At 37.1% G+C, this 23,837-nt stretch overlaps 3 protein-coding genes across 12 annotated transcripts in view; all 3 read left to right on the forward strand.

Moving 5' to 3' along the window:
* Positions 1-3,552, forward strand: part of LOC306864702 (rab11 family-interacting protein 3-like) — a 31,314-nt gene extending 27,762 nt beyond the window's left edge. Inside the window, exons 12-13 of the mRNA XM_079408864.1 lie at positions 1,476-1,616; positions 1,688-3,552. Of these exons, the coding sequence (XP_079264990.1) occupies positions 1,476-1,616; positions 1,688-1,801 (255 nt within the window). The 3' untranslated portion in view covers positions 1,802-3,552. The remainder of the gene's footprint in view (positions 1-1,475; positions 1,617-1,687) is intronic.
* A 2,706-nt stretch (positions 3,553-6,258) lies between these two features.
* On the forward strand, positions 6,259-15,131 carry LOC306865133 (telomere length regulation protein TEL2 homolog). Of its 9 annotated transcripts, none has more exons than XM_079409526.1 (21): positions 6,259-6,373; positions 6,943-7,361; positions 7,454-7,752; positions 8,844-8,912; positions 9,006-9,153; positions 9,235-9,337; positions 9,512-9,580; positions 9,687-9,828; positions 9,912-10,048; positions 10,225-10,319; positions 10,829-10,915; positions 11,014-11,102; positions 12,725-12,816; positions 12,891-13,007; positions 13,093-13,164; positions 13,347-13,511; positions 13,592-13,680; positions 13,752-13,851; positions 14,400-14,464; positions 14,536-14,651; positions 14,726-15,091. In XM_079409526.1, exons 2-21 carry the CDS (start codon positions 7,078-7,080, stop codon positions 14,836-14,838), a joined length of 2,451 nt encoding a protein of 816 aa, XP_079265652.1. In that variant the 5' UTR covers positions 6,259-6,373; positions 6,943-7,077; the 3' UTR covers positions 14,839-15,091. The 9 variants fall into 9 exon arrangements, with proteins under 9 accessions (XP_079265652.1, XP_079265656.1, XP_079265651.1 ...); XM_079409530.1 differs by having other exon boundaries at positions 7,055-7,361; positions 7,454-7,734; XM_079409525.1 differs by having other exon boundaries at positions 6,260-6,476; positions 7,055-7,361; positions 7,454-7,734; positions 14,726-15,131.
* A 130-nt stretch (positions 15,132-15,261) lies between these two features.
* Positions 15,262-23,837, forward strand: part of LOC306864778 (intraflagellar transport protein 140 homolog) — a 29,892-nt gene continuing 21,316 nt past the window's right edge. Inside the window, exons 1-17 of one of the 2 annotated variants that reach the window (XM_079408997.1) lie at positions 15,262-15,420; positions 16,010-16,167; positions 17,178-17,402; positions 17,492-17,613; positions 18,092-18,231; positions 18,311-18,486; positions 19,470-19,561; positions 19,735-19,841; positions 20,402-20,541; positions 20,671-20,880; positions 21,607-21,679; positions 21,818-21,909; positions 22,008-22,135; positions 22,213-22,330; positions 22,585-22,706; positions 22,789-22,927; positions 23,697-23,828. In XM_079408997.1, coding sequence (XP_079265123.1) covers positions 16,021-16,167; positions 17,178-17,402; positions 17,492-17,613; positions 18,092-18,231; positions 18,311-18,486; positions 19,470-19,561; positions 19,735-19,841; positions 20,402-20,541; positions 20,671-20,880; positions 21,607-21,679; positions 21,818-21,909; positions 22,008-22,135; positions 22,213-22,330; positions 22,585-22,706; positions 22,789-22,927; positions 23,697-23,828 — 2,163 coding nt within the window. In that variant the 5' untranslated portion in view covers positions 15,262-15,420; positions 16,010-16,020. The remainder of the gene's footprint in view (positions 15,421-16,009; positions 16,168-17,177; positions 17,403-17,491; positions 17,614-18,091; positions 18,232-18,310; positions 18,487-19,469; positions 19,562-19,734; positions 19,842-20,401; positions 20,542-20,670; positions 20,881-21,606; positions 21,680-21,817; positions 21,910-22,007; positions 22,136-22,212; positions 22,331-22,584; positions 22,707-22,788; positions 22,928-23,696; positions 23,829-23,837) is intronic. The other variant, XM_079408996.1, reaches the window with a different exon arrangement.

The raw sequence follows: 23,837 nt of genomic DNA on the forward strand, positions 1-23,837 counted from the left end.
TGGTAGGAACTGACTTAAACTGGTCAACACCGACTGAAGCACAGACTTAAATAGGCTTAAAAACAGACTCAAAATGGTAAAACACAATTTCAAACAAGAAAAACACGCAAACAAAGACTTAAAAAAAAAACAAAAAAAAAGTTTGGTAAAAACTGCCTAAAAAAAACAGACTTAAATGCAGAATCAGACTGGTCAACAGACTAAAAACAGACAACTACAGGCCCAAAAGATTTAAACAGGTAAACTGACTCAAAATGGTTTACACATACAAAAAAAGGTGAACTCTTAATAAAACAGGTAAACACAAAAAGGTAAACCACAGGCCCAAACTGTTTAAAACGGACTTAAATGTGGACTCAAACTGGTCAACATGGACTCACACTGGTAAACACAGACTTAAATGGGTAAATACTGATCCAAACAGGTAACAAACTTAAACAGAGACTTAAATGTCAACAAAGACTTACATAAAAACAGGTAAAGACTGATCCGAGACTCAGATTCATACAAATAAGTCAACTAAGTCTTAAAACGGGTAAACATAAACCCCAAAGACTCAAACTGGTAAACACAGACTCAGAATGGTCAACATAGACTTAAAACCAGGTACACAGACTCAAATTAATCCACACAGACTAAAAAACTGGTAAAGACTGACCCAAGACCCAAAGAGGTAAATAGACTCAAACTGGTTAACTTAGACTGGTAAAGACCAGACTCAAACTGGTAAACGCAAACCTAAAAGACGGGTAAAGACCAACCCAGGACTCAAACTGATAAACTCAGACTGGTTAACACAGGCTCAAACTGGTAAACACAAACAGACTTTGTTGGCTAATTAGTCAACACATACTAAAAAAACAGGTAAAGACTGATGCATGACTCAAACTGCTAAACAGACTGGTAAACACAAACCCAAAAGACTCAAACAGTTAAACCGACTCAAATTATTCAACACAGACTAAAAAACAGGTAAAGACTGACCAACGACTGGTAAACTCAGACTACTAAACACACTCAAACTGGTAAACACAGACTGTAATTGGAAAACACGTACTAAAAAAAAAAAAAAAAAACAGGTTAAGACTGATGCAGAACTCAAACTGCTAAACACAAACAAAAATAACGCACACCGGTAAACAGATTAAAATTAGTAAACCCAGACTCAAACAAATAGATAACTACACACCCAAGACTCAGACTGGTAAACACAAGCCCAAAAGACTCAAACTGTTAAAAGACTGTGTTCATCAATTAGTCAACACAGACTTAAAAACAGGTTAAGACTGACCCAAGATTTGAACTGGTTAACAAAGACTGATAAAATCAGGCTCAAACTGGTAAACACAAACCCAGAAGTCTCAAACAGGTAAACAAACTCAAATGAGTCAACATAGACTGAACAGATAACAACCAAGACTCAAACTGGTAAAACAGGTCAAATATCTATGTTGTGGTTCTCTCTCTGTGTGCAGGATAACCGCAGTCTGAAGGAGCAGAACGACGAGCTGAACGGTCAGATCATTAATCTGAGCATCCAGGGGGCAAAGAGTCTTTTTACAGAGTCTCTCTCAGAGTCACTCGCCGCCGAGATCAACAACGTCTCCCGCACTGAGGTCTATATCACATTGTTATGCTTATCTATGCTATTAATATGAACACTTTGTGATAATGTATTTGTGTACAGCTGATGGAGGCCATCCACAAACAGGAGGAGATCAACTTCCGCCTGCAGGACTACATCGACCGCATAATCGTCGCCATCATGGAGTCTAACCCCTCTATCCTGGAGGTCAAATAATCACCATTGCGACGACCCTACCTGCTTTATGAACTGAAACGGGATGCGAGAGGCATAAAGAGCAGACTTGCAAATGATGTGAAGAATCCAATCATTATTTTGATCAAATAATTTAATAATTCAGAGCACTGTTAGTTGAATGAGTGTGTGTGTGAGTGAGAGAGAACGGCCCTGTCTGGCCCGGTACCTGTGACTTCCCTGTTTTTTGGGATTGAGGCGCCCATTCCCTCTGTGTATGTGTTCACAATTCATAGATTGAATTTCAGTGAAAGAAACTAGTTTGTTTTACCAGTAAGTCTGGTAAGCAGTCACACCGTTAGCCCATGTGAGGGACATTTGCTGACCTGAGGGTTGAGCGTGTGCATACGATTAGCTCGTAAACGAGTTTTTTCTTTAAATTCTTATTTATTGCAATGATGCGGAACGCAAAGGATCAAGGGAGGCCGACGCCCACCAAGGGAGTTTGCAGTGTTGCATTGTGGGTAAGGTTTTCGGTCCTGTACGATTTCTTGCTGAGGATATTCGTCAGCCGCCTCCTGTCCTGGATTCTTTCCAAAAGACTTTGATTTTCTGTACAGATGACTCTTTAAATCTCACTGGAAATGTTCATTGCACTCTGATTAATTTTATTTTGAGATAATATTGTTTGCTATTTAAATAGTTTGAAAGAAAATGAGGTGAAGTTGTTCTATCAACGTTGGCGGGAAAAAGAAAGAAGCACTAAAGGGAAATCGAACCGTTAACAGACATGCGGGAAAAAGGACTTTTGCTTCTTTCTGCTTTTTAAAACTCTTTCTGTCTCTCTCTGGTGAAATTAGGTGTAAATATCGATCTAGAACGTTTGTATCTTTCGTTCTTGGAATCGTATTTTTATGGACAAATGGAATTAAGATTCCGTTTAATTTTGTCTTCCACTTGACCGGTCTCTCTTCGTCTGTTCCAGCGCGCCATTATGGATCTACTTCCCTCTCATCCGGGACAAGCATGTTTGATTTTCACTTTTTTCCTCCAGAAAATCCAGTGGAGAATTTAATTAGTTTAAATGAAAGATTAGACCTAATCCTTCTCATTTCCTCTTTGTGGATTGTGGAAAAGCACGCTGCAGTTCTCTTTTTTTCCCTCTTCTCTGCCTCGCACATTCTGGTTTTAAGACCCGTCCTATCAGTTTTTCTTACAAGACAATGCTGGAGAACATTTGAAGATGATTCCGCTGCTGTCACGTCTGTATGGCTGTTTTAAAGCTACTGTAATGACACTGATGGACCTTAAAGCGCGGGAACGCTGCTTCTGTAAACTTTTGAATTCGCCAGCTGTCTCATTCCTTAATAAGGGAAGACCTGAATCTACTGCTCTTGATCTGTCTGATGTTAAACAGCTGTTGTATATGATTTAAGATGTCAACACACATTTTCAGTGTCCAAAGACAACATTTCACCGCTTAGGAGTTCTGCTTGCCACTTAGACTTTAAAAGACCAATAATAGTTATAAATTACATATTAATAAAACAAAAAGGACTCCTTGTAAAGAAGGATACAATTGTAAAAAAAAACGTTTACTCTAATTGTTAAGGTTACTGTATAAATGAAAAATATCAGTATTGTCTTCTGTTGAATATTTTGCTTTCTTTTGAAGATGCCCCCATAAGATGTATCTTTTACTGTTCGGGGGTCTTATAGATTTTCAAATAATTGTATGAAGGTTAAAAGAAAAGTGAAAATAAAATTAGTCAACAATAAATTAAGTGCAAATTAGTTCTTTTGTGAAATTTTTTTTTTTATGCATCGAGCCGCCTTCACATGAAGCATATGCAAGTCCTTATGCTTCTTTCTTTCTTTCATTTATAAAGCACTTTCACACAACTACCAGTTGATCCAAAGTGCTGTACAATACAGCTAAAATAAAACAAATAAGAGACATCAAAACACAACATAATACAATTGACATGGCTAGATAAAAGCTATTGACAGAAGATGTTTTTTAAGCCGGCATTTAAATACAGGCAAAGGGCACAGCTCTAACAGAAGCTGGTAATTTGTTCCAAAGACTAGGACCAGCAACAGCGAAGGCTCGATCACCTCTGCAGGGGAACCTAGATCTAGGAACAGAGAGGAGACCAAGATTACTGGATTTTAGGGATATTTGGTTTATAAATAGAGATTGCCTCGGAGAGATATGATGGGGCTTGATTTCGCAGAGATTTAAAAACAAAAGTTAAAATTTTAAAAATAAATCTAGATTTGACTGGTAACCAGTTTAGTGAAATAAGAATGGGCGAGATGTGGTCTGTAATCCAATCTTTTTCATTTTGGACCATCTGTAAACGCATAGAAGAGTGACTTATACCATAATATAGTGAATTACAGTAATCTAAACGAGATATAACAACCAAGTGAATAATCTGTTCAAACTGTTTTACAGAGTAAAGATTTGATTTTTGATAAACGCCGTAAGTGAAGAAACTTGATTTGACCACTGCACTAATTTGTTTCTCAAAACCCAGGTTGCAATCAAAAAGAACACCAAGATTTTTAGCACAGGGTGTAAAGTAGTAAGAGAGATGACCAAAATGAAGGGCATAGTCTTCATATGACTTTGAACCAAACAAAATAATTTTGGTTTTGTTCTCGTTTAACACTAAAAGATTCTGCATTAACCATAATTGTAATTCGTTTAGACAATTCCACAGAATTCTTTACTTTTATGCTGCAAAGGAAAATACAGCTCAGTATCATCCGCATAAAGAATCCATATTTCTCAAAGATAGCACCCATTGGCAGCATGAATATAGAAAATGAAACTGGAGCAAGGATTGAGCCCTGTGGCACCCCACAAGCAAGTGGGTGTGAGGACGAACTATGTTGGCCAATAGAAACACTATAGCTTCTGTTTGTCAAAAGAGATTGAAACCATTTCAATACCTTTCCCTGTAACCAACCTGGAAATCAAGATATTATGGTCAACCATATCAAAGTCTAGAAGCACTAAAGCCTGTTTCTAGTCAAATATAATTTACAACTTTTAAAAGTGCAGTTTCCGTGCTGTGTTGAGACTTAAAACCCGATTGGAATTTTTCAAGAATGTTATTTGACATCAAATGGGACTGCAGCTGGGTCAACACAATTTTCTCAAGCATCTTAGAAAGAAATGGCAAGTTTGATATAGGCCTAAAGTTATTAAAATCAAGATTGGGCCTCTTTAATAATGGAGTTACTGTAGCTGTTTTTAGGCAGCCAGGAACAACCCCAGTAGTGTTAAAAATAGTTAAAAGATCATGTCCAACGGTATTGAAAATCTGTTTTAGAAATCTAGATGGAATGATATCTTGAGAAGATGAAGTTGATCTTAGATGTTCAACAATGCCTTTACAGGATTCAAAGGAAACAGGTTGAAAATCGTTCCACGGCACTGGACCACTTGATCTCTCAGGTTGAACAGAGTTCCCCAAGGGCAGGTTAGATCTTCATTGAATGGTTTTCTCACTAAACAATGTACAGAATTGTTTACGCAGTGATACAGAAGCATCAGGAGAAATGTTGACGGGGACTGAGCACAGAATCAGTAACAGAAGAGGGTCTTAGGTCTGTGTAAATTGTCACCAATAAACTCCGATAGATATTTGGACTTGGACTAAGTTATGCTTAACATTAGAGACACTATTGGGCCTTATCTACAACTTAACACTACAAAATTACACATCCATATACTATTTTTTTTTTTTGAGATTGTACAGTAAATCATGCAAATAAGGAAATGAGAAAATAAAATTAAAGACATTTTAAAAAGCTGATGCAATAATTGAAATCAACCCTGTTAACCCTTTACCTGTGTCATCCACCTTATTTTGCAAAATAAAGTGCCATAAACGGTAAAACCTTTTCTGATACAAACCAGTGTGTTTATGATTATGATAATAAATTAAAACAATGCTACAACAAATATAATTTTGCAATATCAAGCAGCACCATGGGCTGTTTTTGTACAAGTAAAATAACTGGAAGGGAATGGCACCAGAAGTCTCGTCCATTTAAGTTAAATTAAGGTGAATTAGCAGACAGTTTACATTAAAATAATACTGATCAGTTGCTTGATTTCATAAGTCACATGTATTCTGTTTAATTCAGTCAAATAATGCTGTTGTCCATCATGATGTAGTGCATATAGCAGTTAATGTAGGTGATTAATTCATTATATTGATAATATAATAATATCAATATTTATGCTCTTTGTTCACATGTAGAATATATTTTAAAGTACTATTCAGTTTTTGGGAAGTATAAAAGCCCTTGTAAGTATCGATTAACGTATTCTTCATTAGCTGATAATAAAAGAGTGATTAACTATATCCTAAAATAAAACCATCCTAAGAGGGTTTACGTGTCCTGTAGCGCCATCTAGTGAAGTATTATGTGACTGAGTTACTGATAGGAACCTTTGTTCTGAAGGTCTGCTTCTACACGGACACATATTAGAGCGCAATCACGTGGAGTCATGTCAACACGACTGACGCTGGCTGTTATTTCATGACTTAATATAACGGCATGACTAAAACTATAACCAAGTTAAATCGGCAAGTATGTTTACTATATAGCTATAAACATAACATTATGATATTCATATAGGGTATATCTAGGTATCCCATGAGGTTTTGCTGTTCTGCAGCTCTAATACGTTACTGTAAGTCAACAACTGCATCTTACGTATTCATTTAAAATGACTATGTGACCCTGGAGCACAAAAGCAGTCTTAAGTCTCTGGGGTATATTTATAGCAATAGCCAAAAATACATTGTTTGGGTCAAAATTGTCGATTTTTCTTTTATGCCAAAAATAATTAGGATATTAAGTAAAGATCATGTTCCATGAAGATATTTTGTAAATTTCCTACTGTAAATATATCAACGTAATTTCTAATTAGTAATATGCATGGCTAAGAACTTCATTTGGACAACTTTAAAGGTGATTTTCTCAATATTTAGATTTTTTTGCACCCTCATATATTCAAATAGCTGCATCTCGACCAAATATTGTCCTGTCCTAACAAACCATACATCAATGGAAATATTATTTATTCAGCTATAAAATCTAATCGGTATAGATTTCAATGTCAAAAATGGACCCTAATGACTGGTTTTGTGGTCCAGGGTCAGATATGACATGGAGCTATGACCAGCCTTCGTCCAGCTGCACAATGTATGCACTGATATTTTATTTATTAAGTTGCAAAAGTGATGCTGCATTAAACTGAATCTTCAGCCAAGCATCGGTTCCGTGACGTCATGGGCTCCGCTGGTACCGAGGTGGGCTCGTGCTTGAGGACTCTCTCCACCTCTCGAGACTCCGCAGAGATCGTGCACGCGCTGCGCGCAGTCACGCGCTACCTGGAGGACGGCGAGATCATGCGCCCTCACTACACTCACGCGGTCCAGGTGCTGCTGAGCGCGCACTGGTTCAGCAGGTGGTGTGAAGATGAGGAGATCAAGAAGCTCTGGGTTGAGATGTTCCTCAAGGGTCCACCGGACCAAACACTGCTGCTTCTGCTGGACACCATCAGCTCCACAGGGTATGAAATATCTATCTATCTATCTATCTATCTATCTATCTATCTATCTATCTATCTACACTAATGATGTGTTGTGTCTCTTTTACCCACAGAGAGAGTGCGGGTCTGGAGCAATGTGCGTCTGTACTGGAGAAGTTCCTCTCTGCTGGTGGTCTCCAGGTGTTGTTGTGGTCCAGATGTGAGGTGGGCGGAGCCTGTTCAGACTCTCCTCAGCTAAGAGAGACCGTCATCAGCCACCTTGCAGCTTTACCCTCCATTACTTGCAACCATCTGCATGCAAACACACCTGACGCCTTCCTTCCACAGCAGTACTACCCACTGCTGGCCGCCAGCATACTGGACACACTGGAGAAGACATGCCACGCTCTCAGAGGTATCACACACGTTCAGGGTAGAAATACTTGTAAATAAAGGAATAAAGCACATGCTTAAAGCATCATTGCATCCACTTAATATTTTAAAGCGTCATTGCAGATATTGCATAATTTACAGAACCATTGCAACTACTTTTTTTAATGCATCACTGCAATCATTGCTCACATTTTATTGCATCATTGTAATCACTGCATATTTTACTGCATTGCAACTACATATATTATGGATGTATCATTGCAGCCACAGAATATTTTCATGCATTGTTGCAACCACATTATGTTTTAATGCATAATTACAACCTCTGCATTCTTTAATGCATCATAACAGCCACAGAATATTTTCATGCGTCATTACAGCCACTGTATATTTTAATGCACCTTTGCAACCACTGCATATATTTGAATGAATCCTAATAATAAAAAATAATAAAAAAACTGCACTGTTCAACAACCTGTCTGCACTCCTCACTCACAATGTTATTTTATTTCCTGCTATTTTGCACATTTCTGATATTTGCACATTCCCTTGCACATTTCTACCTCCGGATGCCGTGAAGGTCATTGGCCATACATATGCTACTTACATACCTCTCTTTATAATGCACCTTCTGTTTATATTTCCTTGCAACCTAAATCGTATGTACAGTCATTTGCACTGAGCTAGTCTCTCCACATCTACCTCATAACTTGCACTATATGTCATAAAACAATGTATATACACATTTTTTAAATCTATTTATAAACCTTGTTATTTGCACTTCTGGTTAGATGCTAACTGCATTTCATTGGCTCTGTACTTGTACTCTGCACAGTGACAAAATTGAATCTAATCTAATCTAATCTAATCTAATCTAATAACCACTGCAGATTTTAATGCATCATTACAACAATTGCATATTTTAATGTATGAGGGCAAAGACTAGAAATTTTAATGTATCGATGCAACCATTGCATATTTTAATGCATTGTTATATAACAACAGCAAATGTAAATTGATCATTAACCACTGCATATTTTAATGCATTGTTGCATCTACCGCATAATTCAATGCATATTTGGTGTCCGTCTGTCTTTTTTGGTCTCGCTCATGTGTATCTCTCTGGTATAGCGGGACAGGACTGCTCTCTTGGGTTTGTGGCTCAAGTGTTGGGAAAAGTGTGTATCCAGGGATACAGCTGTAAGTTTCATTTTTAAGTTACTGATGTAGTTTTTTTTTCACTGATTGCAACCTGTTTGCTGCATTAGGGTCTGTGTGTATGTGTGTGTGTAGCTCAGATTTTTGAGACTCTGGCCCCCCGGCTCTCATCCCTGACCCGTGTGGACCCGCTGTGGCAACGTGTGACGCAGAGACTGCTGGAGAAGGTTCCAGAAAGATGCACAGAGTGTGTCATCACGGGACTCATACGCAGTCTCAGCGGGTAAGAGAGGAGGGTAATTAACGGTAATGAATTCTTAATGAATGAGTTGTTAGTCGACTCTAACGCTAGTGCGTGTTTCAGGGCGGCTGCTGTGTCCAGGCTGATGGGAAACCTGGTGGTGACCAATAAGAAAGCTCAGTTTGTTCTCACTCATAAACTGTTATTACAGCAGTACCAGCATCCAGTGAGTAGTGATACAAATATCAACAACAACTTTTAACAAAAACAACAACAAAAAAATTTACATAAAAAAGAATGTTAATTTTAAATCCTTTATTAAAATATAATATCTTAGTTTTTGGCTGCTGAATAAAAGTATTAACTTCTATTTTCTTTCCCTTTTTCTCCTTAAATTCAGACTCAGTTGTTAAAGTCTGTTCTTGGTTATTTGGCTCTGGATTCAGAGCGCAGGACGCTGCTTAAACAGGTGTGATGATGGTCTGTTGTATTAGTCCTATATTTGTTCTAAAAAGTCATTTTTGTGTGTAATGCAAAATAAGTTGTTTAAGAGAAGTCCTAACTGGTGTGTGTAGGTCCTTCGGAGTGTGTGTCAGGTGTGGTGTAACAGCAGTGCCGTGAAACACACGTCTGTGGAACAGCAGCTGTACGTCAGTAAAGTTCTACTGCTGTGTGTGGCTCTACTCCACCATTCTGAAATACAAGAACTACGACATGGTAATGCACACGCATACATTCAAATGCATTTGTGATGTACAGCTGCAGTTTTCTGGTGTATTATGAGGTTTTCTGTCCAACAGAGATGCTGCAGTGCATGCTGGGAGGTGTCCAGTGTCGCCTGGACAGCAATATTGAGCGTATTCGTCGGATGGGAATGGTCATGGGCGAGTGTCTTAGTCAGAAATTAGACACACCAGGATCACAATTAAAATTCCAGGTGAGCCATTTGGACCTTTAAACATTGTTCTTTACTCTTGTTACTGATCCTTACCAAACCTGAAAGCATCTTGCATTTGCAACTAGCAAGAGTTTCAGATGTGCCTTTCACATTTCTATTACTACAACTGTGAACTTTGACTCTTTCAATGCTAACAAAGCTGTTTTATGTGTCAGTATGAGCCAGATGAGGAGATCAGAGAGCTGAAGTCATTAATGGAGTCTCCATCTGTTGAGGATGATGAACAACACCACCCTGATACCTCCACCAGGTAAAAATTCACACTTCACATCAGTAATTTGTTTACTGTATTTTCTAGCACATTTTTTAATCATATTAAACATGCTGCAGCTTATATTCCAAAGCAACTTATATTATGCGATTAATGTCAAGCAAGGAAAACATCTGGATTCATACAGCATAAAAGTTTATTTGTATATGTGCACAGTTCCCACATTCACTTTAAATAAATGTTTAGACTTGGCATTTATAATAAATGTTATTTATAAGGAATGCCTCTATAATTAGTTTGTTTTATACTATTATTTTTCATTCCTGTTCTGAATACCTTTTAATTTAAAGGATTTTTTTGTGAAGTGAGCGGAACTAAAGTATATATTTATAGTGTTTATAATGTATGGAAAAGTTTGGTTATATTTACCAGTATTTTGTAATAATAAAATGTGACAATTAGACTGATGTAATTAATTTTTTTTTAACATGCAATTTTGAACTTATTTTAAAATGAAAATTAGCTCTATGTGACAACTCTGGTTTCAGTCTTCCACCAGAGTCTAAAGCTGAGGGTTCAGCAGGTCAGTCAGCGGAGTCTGTGGCTGGTCGCGGGAGTGATTCTGAACTGGACAGGTACATCTACACTGTCATAAACACGCATGAGAACTATAAGTTCAGTGATGTTGCTCGCTAATAACATTTCTCTTGAAATGACATCTCTGTTCTCTAAGCGATGATGATCTGACTCCATATGACATGTCAGCTGATCAGGAGAAGAAGAAATCAGCACCACCTCGTTATGTCAGAGACTGTCTGGAAGGTGATCTACAGTCAATCAGTGTTATTTTAGTATTATTTACCTACTATTATAGTTTTTTTTTAAATATATTTTGAAGCAGCTTTCATTTTTATATTCTCAGTTTTAACTTTTTCTTTTGTTTTCTTTAACAAGTTTAATTATCATTATTTATATATATATATATATATATATATATATATATACACACACACACACACAGTGCCCTCCACAAGTATTGGAACAGTAAAGACAAAATTGCTCTGTTGGCTGTGGAGTCAAGACATTTGCAAATATGATTAAAAGATGAATATGAGACAAAACTACAGAATGTCACATTTTATTTTTAGCCGTTTTACCAAATAAAAAGAACAGCACTTTTAGAGTTCATCCCTCTCATTGATGTGAGCATAAGTATTGGGACAGTTGAACATAAGGCAGATATAAAAGATTAAAAGCTATTATTTAGTTGCAGATCCCTTGCACACAATCACAGCAGTGAGTCTGTGACCCATAGACATCACCAGACTCTTGCTCTCATCCAGACTGAACTGGCAGGGTGTTTTGGGTCATTGTCCTGATGCAATATGAAGCACTTCCCAATGAATCTGGTGGCATTTTCTTGAATATTGGTAGGCAAGATGGTTTTGTACCCTTCCAAATTCATTCTGCTGCTGTCATCATACATTAAGTCATCAGTAAAGTTGAGAGGGCCTGTTCCAGAGGCAGTCCTCATGGGTAGCAATTCATACTGAAGGAGTTACAGTTGTAAATGTGTACAAGCCACCTCCATCGCATCTTCAGGTAGACACTCTTCCTGTTTTTGACACACCCTGTATCTATTCTGGTGATTTCAACTGCCATAGCACCACATGGGGTTATAGTACCACCAACCCTGATGGTGCTGCCCTAGAGTATTGGGCCTCAATGGCTGGTCTTCAACTTCTATTTAACCCTAAGCAACCAGCGAGTTTCCTTTCAGGGAGATGGAATATTAAATCTAACCCAGATCTTGCGTTTACTAACATAAAAGGCACAACTCCACATCGCATAATACTAGACCCTTTCCCAAAATCTCATCACAGGCCTTCCCTGATCATCCCAGAGAATCCAATTCAACCAATCCCAACCAAGCCTGTTAAACGCTGGAATTTTCGCAAAGCCAACTGGGTACAGTTTGCCAACATGGTTGATAAAGAAACATCAACTCTCCCCAAACCAGACCCTCAAAACCTTAACAGTGCCTACTCAGCCTTCTGCAACCTTTTTATCAGAGCAGCGAAGACCTCCATTCCTCGAGGCTTCCGTCGTCACTTTATTCCTTCCTGGGATGAAGAGTGTGACACACTTTATGATGAATTCTTACGCGTGAAACATTGTGAAGATGTATCCACAAAGGCATCACAACTCATTGATTGCCTCGACACAGTTGAAGGGATTGACTTCACCCAATAATAAAATGTGACATTCTGTAGTTTTGTCCCATATTCATCTTTTAATCATATTTGTAAATGTCTTGACTCCACAGCCAACAGAGCAATTTTGGAGGGCACTGTGTGTGTGTGTGTGTATGTGTGTATATATATATATATATATATATATATATATATATATATATATATTTACCAGATCTTCTCTATTTGCAGCATTAATGTCGTCTGATGATGCTGAAAGGGTTGAACTCAGTCTGCAAGTGGCAGAAGCTCTTCTTAGGAAGAACGTGAAAGCCACACAAGAGGTTAGAAGTCATAGCAGCAGCATTTTAATGCCTAAAACTCTTGCATATGTCATAATAATTTGTGTGTATCACAGGTGAGTGTTCAGTTCAGTAAAGTGTTGCTCCACCTGGAGGACAGATACAACACTCTGCACTTCCACACGCTCCGGCAGAACGCTATGGTGGCCCTCACTGTTACAGACGTCAAACCGGTGACACATCACACTGATGATTACAAACACGCTCATCTCTACATAGAAGCACATGGCAATTACTGCTGCTTTTTTTCCTCTGTAGGTTGTAGAGTATTGGACGACAGAGTTCTACTCTCTCAATTACAACTTGAGACAGAGACTGGACATTCTGGAGGTCAGACCAATCTAAAGAATCCTGAAAAAATGTCATGTTTTCCACAAAATATGAAGCAGCACAACTGTTTTAACCTTGATAATAATCAGAAATTTTCTTGAGCAGCTAATCAGCATATTAGAATCATTTCTGAAGGATCATGTGACTTCTCAATCACTAATCTATCACTTCTACTATTCCAGGTCCTTGCTCTCTCTGCCCAGGAACTGTCTGAGCCAATCACAAATAAGCACACTGGAGCTCAGCCAATCAGTGCAGTGACGCATCGGGAGCAGTGTGATGACATCACACACTGGAGGCAGATCGTAGAAAAACGAATCCAGAGCAAAACCAGGCGAATTAGCAAAGTGAGACTCCCTCACAAAGGTGCATTTTACACGTTAACAATGAAATTGTCTAATATTGATGTCTAATTCATTTTGTTCAGGGTGGGACTCAATCCGTTAAAGCCGTTCCCAACCGTTACGCTCCGGTCGCTGGATGTTTCTTCTTCCCGCTGCTCAGGAGCTATGACAGGTCTGTTTGCATGGACACATTTTTTTTTAGCTTGTATTACATTATTGCACTGATTTCATGTTTTGTTATAGGCCGCAGGTGACCTTTGACCTTCTGGGGAGTGATCATCTGGTGCTGGGAAGGCTGTTGCACACACTTGGGCTGCTCATGCACCTGGCCGTCAATGCACCGGTACTAGATACACAAACACAATATGCATTACATAATCTATGCAGAATTAAACATGCTGCAGTATGTTACACATAAGCATGCAGTTATCATTTTGGAAATAAATGCAGTAATTTAGCTTTTTTATGAATGCAAATAGAAGAGCAAGTTTGAAAACTGAGAAATGAAGACAGCCATAAATATCAGTATTGTCATTTTAACGTTATAATGTAAAATAAAATTATTATTTTTGTTATATTATTATTAAATACTATTTATTTTACAGTGAAATATTACAATAGTTATATTTCTTATTTTGTTTTCATTTTGAATCTTTATATTTTTATTTAGAAATAATATTATTTATATCTATTATTATTTTATAGTCATATTGATATATAATCACAACATTTTGGCAGCTCTACAAACAAGCACAGCAAACCTGAAATTTTAAATTGCATTTTAAACCTCAATTTAGAATCAGAAAAATTACAATTTGATTTATTTTCCATATGGTGCAGCCTTATTAGGAGTGATGCACACTTCATATAATCACTGATGTTTTTGCTCAGGTTGTGTCTCAGATGGGCCGAGCTCTGCTGGATTTTGTTTGGGCCGTGCGCTTCCACACTGACCAGTAAGTTTGTGTTCTAGGATGCATTATATTTCATGCCTACATCTAATGCTCTCTCTCTGGTTTAACTGTAGGATGGTGCGGAGGGGTGTTATGTTTGCTGTCTGTTCTGTGTTTCTGAGCATGCCTGCTGAGAACTTACTCACAGAACTCGGCGATGACCTGATGGAGACCAGAGCCTGGCTAGCAGGTAGACAGCGCTTGTTTGACTCTGTATGTGTTTGAGTATGTATATGTTATTCATAAACGTTTTATTATGTGCAGATGTGGCAGAGAATGATTGTGACGCAGACTGCAGGAGTTTGGCGGTACAGAGTTTAATGCTGCTAGACAAAAACCTCAAAACTCAACTGAAGATCCCAGATATGGAGACCTGAGGAGGGCTGACAATATCTCACACTCATCTGGAGAAGATTTTATGATCCTGACATGATGCATGCCTAATTGCTATGGCATTGTTCCTTAGATTTCATGCACTGTGTTATTTTTGTACTATTAATGTTTAGTGACTGTAAAATAAAAAGCTTTTTGGGGACATTGAAGACTTCTGTTCACAAAGCATCATTTTATAGCAGGGTCACCAAATCTGTCAAGGCATTAATAAAGGTTACCAAATCTGTTTTCCCCTTCAATTCAATTTCAAACTCTTTTCAAATTATAAATAAAAGTTAAAATAATCAAGCTGCAGTTACCCTAATGCCCCCCACATGTGCTGAAACCATAATAACATTAGCCATTCCACTCGCTTCACCTCATTGGTTGAGACGCAGCGCCCACGTTTTAGCTCCGCCCCTTCGCGCTTCTTCTTGGGGTTGTCTGGGCAACCGAAAAAGACGCTTCACAGCTAAAGGCGCGTCGTAAACATCGAAGGGCTAATTTCATCTTTTTATTGTCTAAATCATACATATGCTGCGCGAAAAACCGGGCATAACGGCAGTGCTGAGTGGAAGAGCTCCCAGGTAAATTCTTTAAGCAGTCGTTATTTGAAAGGTTTTAAAAGCGGCAGGCCTCGGTGTGGATTAGCTAACAGAGCTAGCGACAGATTTACTAAACAGATGTAAACAACATTTACCATTACACTTAACCATTGACGCTGAAATAGCTTAAAATAGCATCACAATAGTTTCCCCAGCTTTAGAAATACATCTTATCTACAACTTTATCAGCGCAGCAAACCGTTAACTTTGAGGAGTCACACTTGCATAAAAATACCATGTTTTTGATCATAGTAGTATGGTAATGACATGGTTTTAGGTATTATGCTATGTTAAGTGCCTCGGATTATCATTTAAATACCACTGTATAATCATATAGTAAAAATATAGTATTTCTCAAAATACCATGGTATCATCGTCTGACCCTCACTGTACCATAGTACCATCACAATAATTTATGTTAACCAGAAATGTGTTATGTAAACTATATAGAGAGTGCTTTTTTTATATTGTAGTGGTCATATTTAGGTTCTCAATCAATATTGTCAGTGTTAGGTTGCTGTTGTAAAATGTGCCTTATGATATTAATACAGTCTGATCATTATATCTGTAGTTTTGTAGGTCATGGCTGTGTATTTTGATCATCGTGTCGAGGCCCCTGACAGCAGTGGAGCGGCTGTCCTGATCTCATGGCATTCCAGTGTGTGTGTGCTGGCCGTGGGCTCTGTGAACGCCTCCACAGGGGGCTGCGTGGATCTTTACCTGCAACAGGTGAGAGATGATTTTTTATGCAGTTATACATTAATATAACTTTTCAGTAACACAATACAGTACTGTTCAAAAGTTTGGGGTCTGTAAGATGTTTTTGAAAGTCTTTGCTGCAATTATTTAAACAAAAATACAGTAAAAACAGTAATATTGTCAAATATTATTACAATTTCATAAACCTGTTTTCTATTTCAGTATTTTTAAAAATGTAATTTCTATCTGTGAGGCATTGCTGAATTTTCAGCATCATTACTCCAGTCTTCAGTGTCACATGATCCTTCAGAAATCATTCTAATATACTGATTTACTGCTCAGGAAACATTTCTGATTATTATCAATGTTGAAAATGGTTGTGCATCTTCATATTTTTGTGGAAACCGCGATGCACAACTATTCAAAAGTTTGGAGTTAGGGAAAAAAAAGACATTAATACTTTTAATCAGCAAAGATGCATTAAATTGTTTAAAAGTGACATTGAAGACATTTGATCTTTCTATTCGTCATAGAATCCTGAAAAAACATTTCCACAAAAATATGAAGCAGTGCAGCTTGATAATATGAATACATTTTTCTTGAGTAAATCAGCATATTAGAATGATTTCTGAAGGATCATTTGACACTGAAGACTGGAGTAATGATGCTGGAAATTCAGCTTTGATCACAGGAATAAATTACATTTTACAATATATTCAAATAGAAGGCAGTTATTTAAAATTGTAATTATATTTCATAACTATTAACAATATTTTTGATCAAATAAATAAAGCCTTGGTGAGCATATAAGAGACATCTTACAGAAACATTAAAAAATCATTCCAAACGTTTGAACGGTAGTGTATGTATTGTTTAATCATTTTAGTTGTAACCTAACAAACTTAATAGTTCACTTAACATTTAATAGTTAAATTCAAATGTTATTTTACGTTATCCAGTATTCTTTCATGAAATAGTGTCAGTGATGACATTGAGCTTTAATGTGTTCTGGAATATCTGTGTGTTTGTGTGTGTTTTAGGGGGAGCATGTTGAGCTGTGTCATGTGGAGCGGGGATTCAGCCCCTCGTTGTTGCAGTGGCACCCGACTAAACCCCTGCTGGCGGTGGGATGGGAAATGGGTGAGACCATGCTCCTCTCACACCCGTCCGGTGAACACACACCCCTGCCCAACAACACACACACCGCCTGCATCACAGTGCTGGAGTGGAGCAGAAATGGCAGCAGACTGGTCACGGGAGATCAGGTTACACACATTTCACTATGTAATATAATAAATGCTGATGTTTAGGGTTCATATGCACTGAGGTGAAATTATGTGTGTGTGTGTTACAGGCAGGTGTAATGGCGGTGTGGAGGATGGATGCTAGAGGGAAACTGCAGGGATCTCCTCTGATAAAACATGACTACAGTAAACCACTGACGTGTTGCATCTTCAGACCTCCACCACCTACAGAGTGAGTCTCATTTTACCCTCACATCAGTGCCATAATGATTTCTCAACAGTTTAGTGGCAGTGCAAGTTCTAGCTGGACTAGAGAGGAAATTTTGAGTTGTGAAAGTATGTGTACATAGTACGTCAAACTCTTGTATTGCAGTTGAGCGATTACTGTAAACTTATTAGATATTTTTACTTAATTGTAGTGAATGTGCACCTGTAGTGAACTTCAAATCTTAAAAGTTTTTAAAAAAACTGTACTTGCAGATAATATAATATGAATAAAATGAAAGCCCACTTTAGTTTAGCTAATTGCATTTAATATAAATTTAAATAATACATTTTATTTTAATTTAATTTAACTGAAATTAAGAACGCATAACACACTTAAGTATATCCTTTTAAAGTATATTATTTTCATAAGTATTATTTTTCACAAGAGTTGCTACTTTTTATATGCACACTATCTGACATACAGTGTGTGTTTCTATTGGTAGGGATGTGGCGATGCTGGCCCGTGCTGCTGTCAGCGGAGATGAAAGTGCTCTGGACATGTTTAACTGGAAGAAGAGCAATAAAGGAGCGTTTGCTCTGGGATCACAGGAAGGACTGGTGTTTTGCATCAGTACAGCGGATGGTGAGAGGTGACTGGATGTTTAGACATGATGTTCAGTTGCTCTGGTTTCGTTCAAACCGTGTGTGTGTGTGTTATTTAGGGAGCGTGTACAGTGTGGATGAGCAGGCACGGAGTGTGCCGTTGCTGTCCGTTGAGAGTGCGGTACAGAAGATGTGGTACTCCAAGAGGAGGGCTGTTCTCGCCGTGGTAACAGACTCACTGCTGCTCTCTCAGTTCAGTCTTGGACCGGAAGGAGTCGCTCAGGAGATCAGTAAGGTAACAGATCCAACCTCATATGTCTGTCCAATTAGATATCAGAATAAAACCACAAAAACCAGACAAGTTCTTTATTTTTATCTTTTAATTTTAGTTAAAGTTTTAGTTCTGTTGTGTTTTTGCATTTAAAATTGTTGTTTTAGTTTTGTTTTTTAATGTCTGTATAGTTTTTATTTTAATTGTAGTTATTAATACATCAAGACATTTAGTAATGTTGTTGTTTTTTGTTTATTGTTTTCCAATGAACAACGTATACAGACATAGACATACAATGGTCACCAAATACAACATATACTGCATTCATGAGTATTTAGATTTCAATCAGATTCTGCCATACAAAGAGTATGTTATGTTTTACATATATGACACAGTTTAACCTCCCCCAGTATGATGACATTCTAGTAGATTGTTGTCTTAAAGGGATAGAATGAAAATTGTGTCATCATTTACTCACCCTTGAGTAGTTCCGAACCTGTATGAATGTGTTTGTTCTGCTGAACACAAAGGAAGATATTCTGAAGAATCATCATTGATTTCCATGATATTTTTTTCCTAATATGGAAGTCAATGGTGAGATAATGCATCAAATCTCATACAGGTTTGGAACTACTTGAGGGTGAGTAAATGATGACAGAATTTTCATTTTTGGGTGAACTATCCCTTTAAGGAAAGTGTCAGCACTTCCTTACTGTACACATCATTCACAATGTCTTGCCATTCACATGCAAATGAGGGAAATTTGGTTGTCTTTGTCATTTTTTATTAGTTTTTTTTTTTTTTTTTACATGTCTATATAGTTTTTATTCATTTTATTTCAGTTTTAGTTATTTTAGTACATCTAGTTACACTAAATGAAAATGGGAAATATTTAAAAATATTTTATTTTAGTTAACATTTATTATTATTATTATTTCAAGTAACAAAAAAGGTATGGTTTTATGGTTTAGTTTTAGTTAACTATAATAACCCTGATTTATGTACAGGTGAAGCTCAGTGGCAGAGGTGGGCAGCACGCAGACATTGTGTGGACAGAAAACGGTTTGCTCATCACAGCATCAGGAGAACAACACATTAGGTTAACAACAAATTTTAGTCCTCTGTGTGTGTGTGTGTGTCTGTGTGAGTGTTATTTTAAACCTTGTATATAAAAGTGTTGTATAGTTTTTCAGCAGTTGCCCTGAGATGTTGCATGTGTTCTGATGGTGGTTGTGTTTGTGTGTGTGTGTGTGTGTGTGTGTGTTTGTGTAGGTTGTGGGATGTGGAGCTGGATGATCATTACGCTCTGACGCTGGATGAGTCTCTGGGCTTTGAGAAAGGAGAACTGCTCAACTGTGTTTCCTTTTGCACTTCGAAACGTAAGATTTACACTGTTACAAGTCTGTGCAACTCTGAGCAATGTACACACACATACTGCCTGAGTTTCTGTATTGTTTTCAGTTTGAAATAATTTTTCAACACTACCATTTGGAATCACTACGAATTTTTATTTTGTATTTTTTTTAAAGAAGGCTTTTATGCTTACCAAGACTGTATTTATTTGAATATATTTTAAAACAGTTATTCCTGCTTTCTAATATACTGATCTGCTGCTTAAGAAACATTTCTGATTATTCTCGAAGTTGTGCTGATTTGTATTTTCTTTCTTTGTTCAAAAGAACAACATTTACTTGAAACAGAAATCTTTTTTTTTAACATTGTTGTCTTTCCTGTCTCTCACTTAGCAAATTCTTATCAAAAAGACAAAAGCGCTAATAGGTTTGATTCCCAGAGCAATGCACGTATTGATGAAATGTATATCTTTAATACAGTTTAGGTCATTTTATATAAAGGCATCTGCTAAAACACAAATTTAAGTGATTTTACAAGTGTGTTTTCTGTTCAGAAGTAATCTGGATCTTTGTGTTTTCATCTGCAGAAGTTCTTGCAGCGGGTACCAGCAGAGGTCGTGTTGCTCTGTGGCACATGATGACAGTGAGTGATCAGAAAGGAGACACGAAAATACACTGGAAACTCCAAACACCAGCAGAGGTGGAAGGAAACATCTCACAGCTACAAGTGAGCAGTGGCTTTAGATATTTAGGGATATTTACAACATCATGTGTGACATGCTATTGGATACCACAGACAATAATTCTGATTCTTGCTTCAGTTTGTTGAAGTCTGTCTCCCCGTGTCTGTCTGCAGTGGGGTTCGAGTTCTCATCTGTTGGCCGTCTGCAGCAGCAGCAGCAGCTGTGTGGTGATCCTGTCAGAGCATGTGATGTGTTCTCATTACAGCCAGCAGATGGCAGCAGTGCAGCTCACACCAGCACAGCTCAGCCTGGCCAACTTCAACACCAACATACACATCACCTTCCACACAGACACACACATCAGAGCCGTGCAAGTCACCAAGGTAAGATGCATTTAATGTGGCACATTCACACAGCAGCATTTAATACAGCCTTTTTCTAGTTCCACCTCATTCTGAAAATGTACTCCAATGATTTTACCATAAACCCACAAGACAGCATCATTGTTCACAACATATGATGAATGTAGACACAATATTTTTTTTATTGCCACATGACCAGAACCAGTAGAATTTATTTCTAACTTTTACAGAAAAGAAGAGTAATGTTAAAACTGATTAATATTATTATAAAAAATGTCCAATTGTGCTAAATTATTTACAAAATCATATATTATGTATTATTTATTTAAATATATGTTATATCATAATAATAATAATAATAATAACAATAAATAATTTTGTTAAATTATTTAATCACTGTGAAAAATGTGATGAAATAAAATGCGACCAAAAGAAAGGAAAATAACTGAGCCAGTTAAAAATAGCTAAATTTCACACACATATATATATGTATTTTATAATATTTCATAACAACAGTTTGCTATATATTTAAATTGCCTCAGTTAATGTATTTTTTTCTCTAACATTTTAAAAGATTAAATACATATTTTTTAATTTAGCTAAATTAAATAATTATAAATAAATTAACATTTATAATGTATAAAAGATATATTAAAATCTGCAATAAAATGTATATGTTTATTAATTTTTGCAAAATTAATTAAAATTTAAAATTTTTCTACGTTATTTTCATATCTGTTTGTACAGGATATGGTCGCGGTGTGGAACGGGAAATATATCACTGTGTACGAGCCATCAGGACAAACCCTACACAGCACAGGTACCATAAACACATGTGATATTTCCAGACAACACATTATCAGGACCACACACAATCAGAACCTACTTATATGTCATGGCATATAACAGAAACCAAGTCATTTTCTGAATTCTTTAATTTAGTTGTTTTTATCATCAGGTTCTTTCCAGTGTGAGTCTCCTGCTCTTGCGGTACATGAAGAAAACATTTATACCATCGAACCAAACCGTGTCCAGATCCGCACGCCGCAGGTACACACACGCACAAAATACACATTTTACACAGTGACTGTTTACATTTTCAAGTTTGTGTTTTCTAAGTGTATGTTTGTGTGTGTGTGAATGTCCAGGGCACTGTGAAGCAGTTGTTGGTGTTTTCTGAAGCGGAAGGAAACCCGACACTCCTGAGTGTGTGTGGATCTTACCTGGCTGTGGGAACAGATACGTGTCACGTCAGAGTCTTTGACCTCACGCGCAGGTAAACACACACTAATCTACTCAAACGTGTGTAAATGTATACATGTGTGTATAATACATGTGTGTTTGTGTGCACAGGGAGGCCAAAGCCATGGGTGTCATGAAGAACCTCTCTGAGCTCATTCCTGACCTGGGCGCTCTGAGATCAGTCAAATGCAACGCCAGCGGAAGTCAGTTGAGCATCCTTATTACACAGGTACAAAAAAAGACAGTTTTGCTCTTTTGAAATACAAGTTGGATGCATGGTAATGCAAAAGCCTCTTTCCTTTTCGACCAAGATCAAATATTATAACTGAACTGCAGTCAAAACCCAATTATGACTTGCAAATTATGAATTGGATCCCTTATTTTTTACAAATATTTATTGAAAAGAAGAAAAGTAAAATTATAAGGTGTTACAAAATATGTATATAGCAGATATAACAGATAATTGTCTTTTGTGCATTGTAGGTGAACGGGCGGCCGGATAACAAAGTGTATTTCTATGACATCGAGCTGGACACGCTGTCTTACTTCGACTTCTTCACAGGGAGGCCAGAGAGCAGTCTCGCACAGTCTGAGGACAGTCAAAGGTGCCTATGTTTGTGTGGTCTCACAGGAACACAGATAAAGATAAATGGACGTTCTTTGAGAAAAATTGTGTTTGAATTTAAGAACTCGATGTGAGGGGGAGTTGGCCGCCCGCTGCCCTGTTTCTCAGTTCTGGGACGAGAACGAGTCGCGCCTGTTTGTGTGTGAAACAGTTCCCGTGAACTCTGACCTCCACAGCAGCAGCCAATCACAAATAGAAAAGGTAAAACACAACCTAATGAATATGAAGTTAATTTGGTTTTTAATATTTATTTTATTTGATATATTTTTTATTTCTTAAATCATATTTAAGTAATTCTAAATTAAGTATGGTTTAAAAGCTTAAATACAATCCATCACTCGTTTTTTTTTTTGGTCTAGTGCCTAAATAAAATCTCATAGGAACCTCATTTTTTGTGATATCAGCTTCAAATTTGGAGCAGTTGATTCAAACTTGATTCAGCTTTATAGGTTTTTTTTTTTTTTTTTTATTAGTTGAACTTGATTTTTGTTTTGGCTAGTATTAGTTATTACCTATTTTGTAGAATATTTTGTATAAAATAAGAAGTTTAGTGCAGTGTAAACTTAAGCTTCTCTAACTTTCAAAAAATTTCAGTCCCAAGAGTGTATGTGGAAAAGTGGCTAAATAATTTACAAAATAATTTGCGAGACAAATTTGACTCAAATACTGAAAAAAGACCCTTCTGCATGTTTTTTTGATGTTGTTGTTTTGTCTATTTAAAATAAGTTTATACCTGGTTCAGAACAGACACAAATGCAAAAAATATAACATTTTGGTTAAATTGTCTTTCTCTTAAAAAGTCTTTAAAAATCAGAAAAAATTGAATGGTTTATTTTCATAGTCTTGCCTCAGTGTGGTTTCCATACTAAAAACTATGCATTTTATTTTTGAAATGTTTATGTATCCAAAATAGACCCGAATACATTAATTGAGTTAAAGTGTTTAAAAAGGTTTTTGTCTTTCCTGGCAGGAGGATGTGTTGGTGGTGACGTTCTTTGTGACACAGGAACACGGTTTCCTCCTGCAGGACTCACAGCCTAAACCTGCTTCGCTGCTCTCTCTACTGGCTTTAGATACACCGTATTACTATTATATTTGCAAGGTACAGACA

This window comes from Barbus barbus (genome assembly GCF_936440315.1).
Source record: "Barbus barbus genome assembly, chromosome: 46".
In the NCBI taxonomy this organism is placed as follows: domain Eukaryota; kingdom Metazoa; phylum Chordata; class Actinopteri; order Cypriniformes; family Cyprinidae; genus Barbus; species Barbus barbus.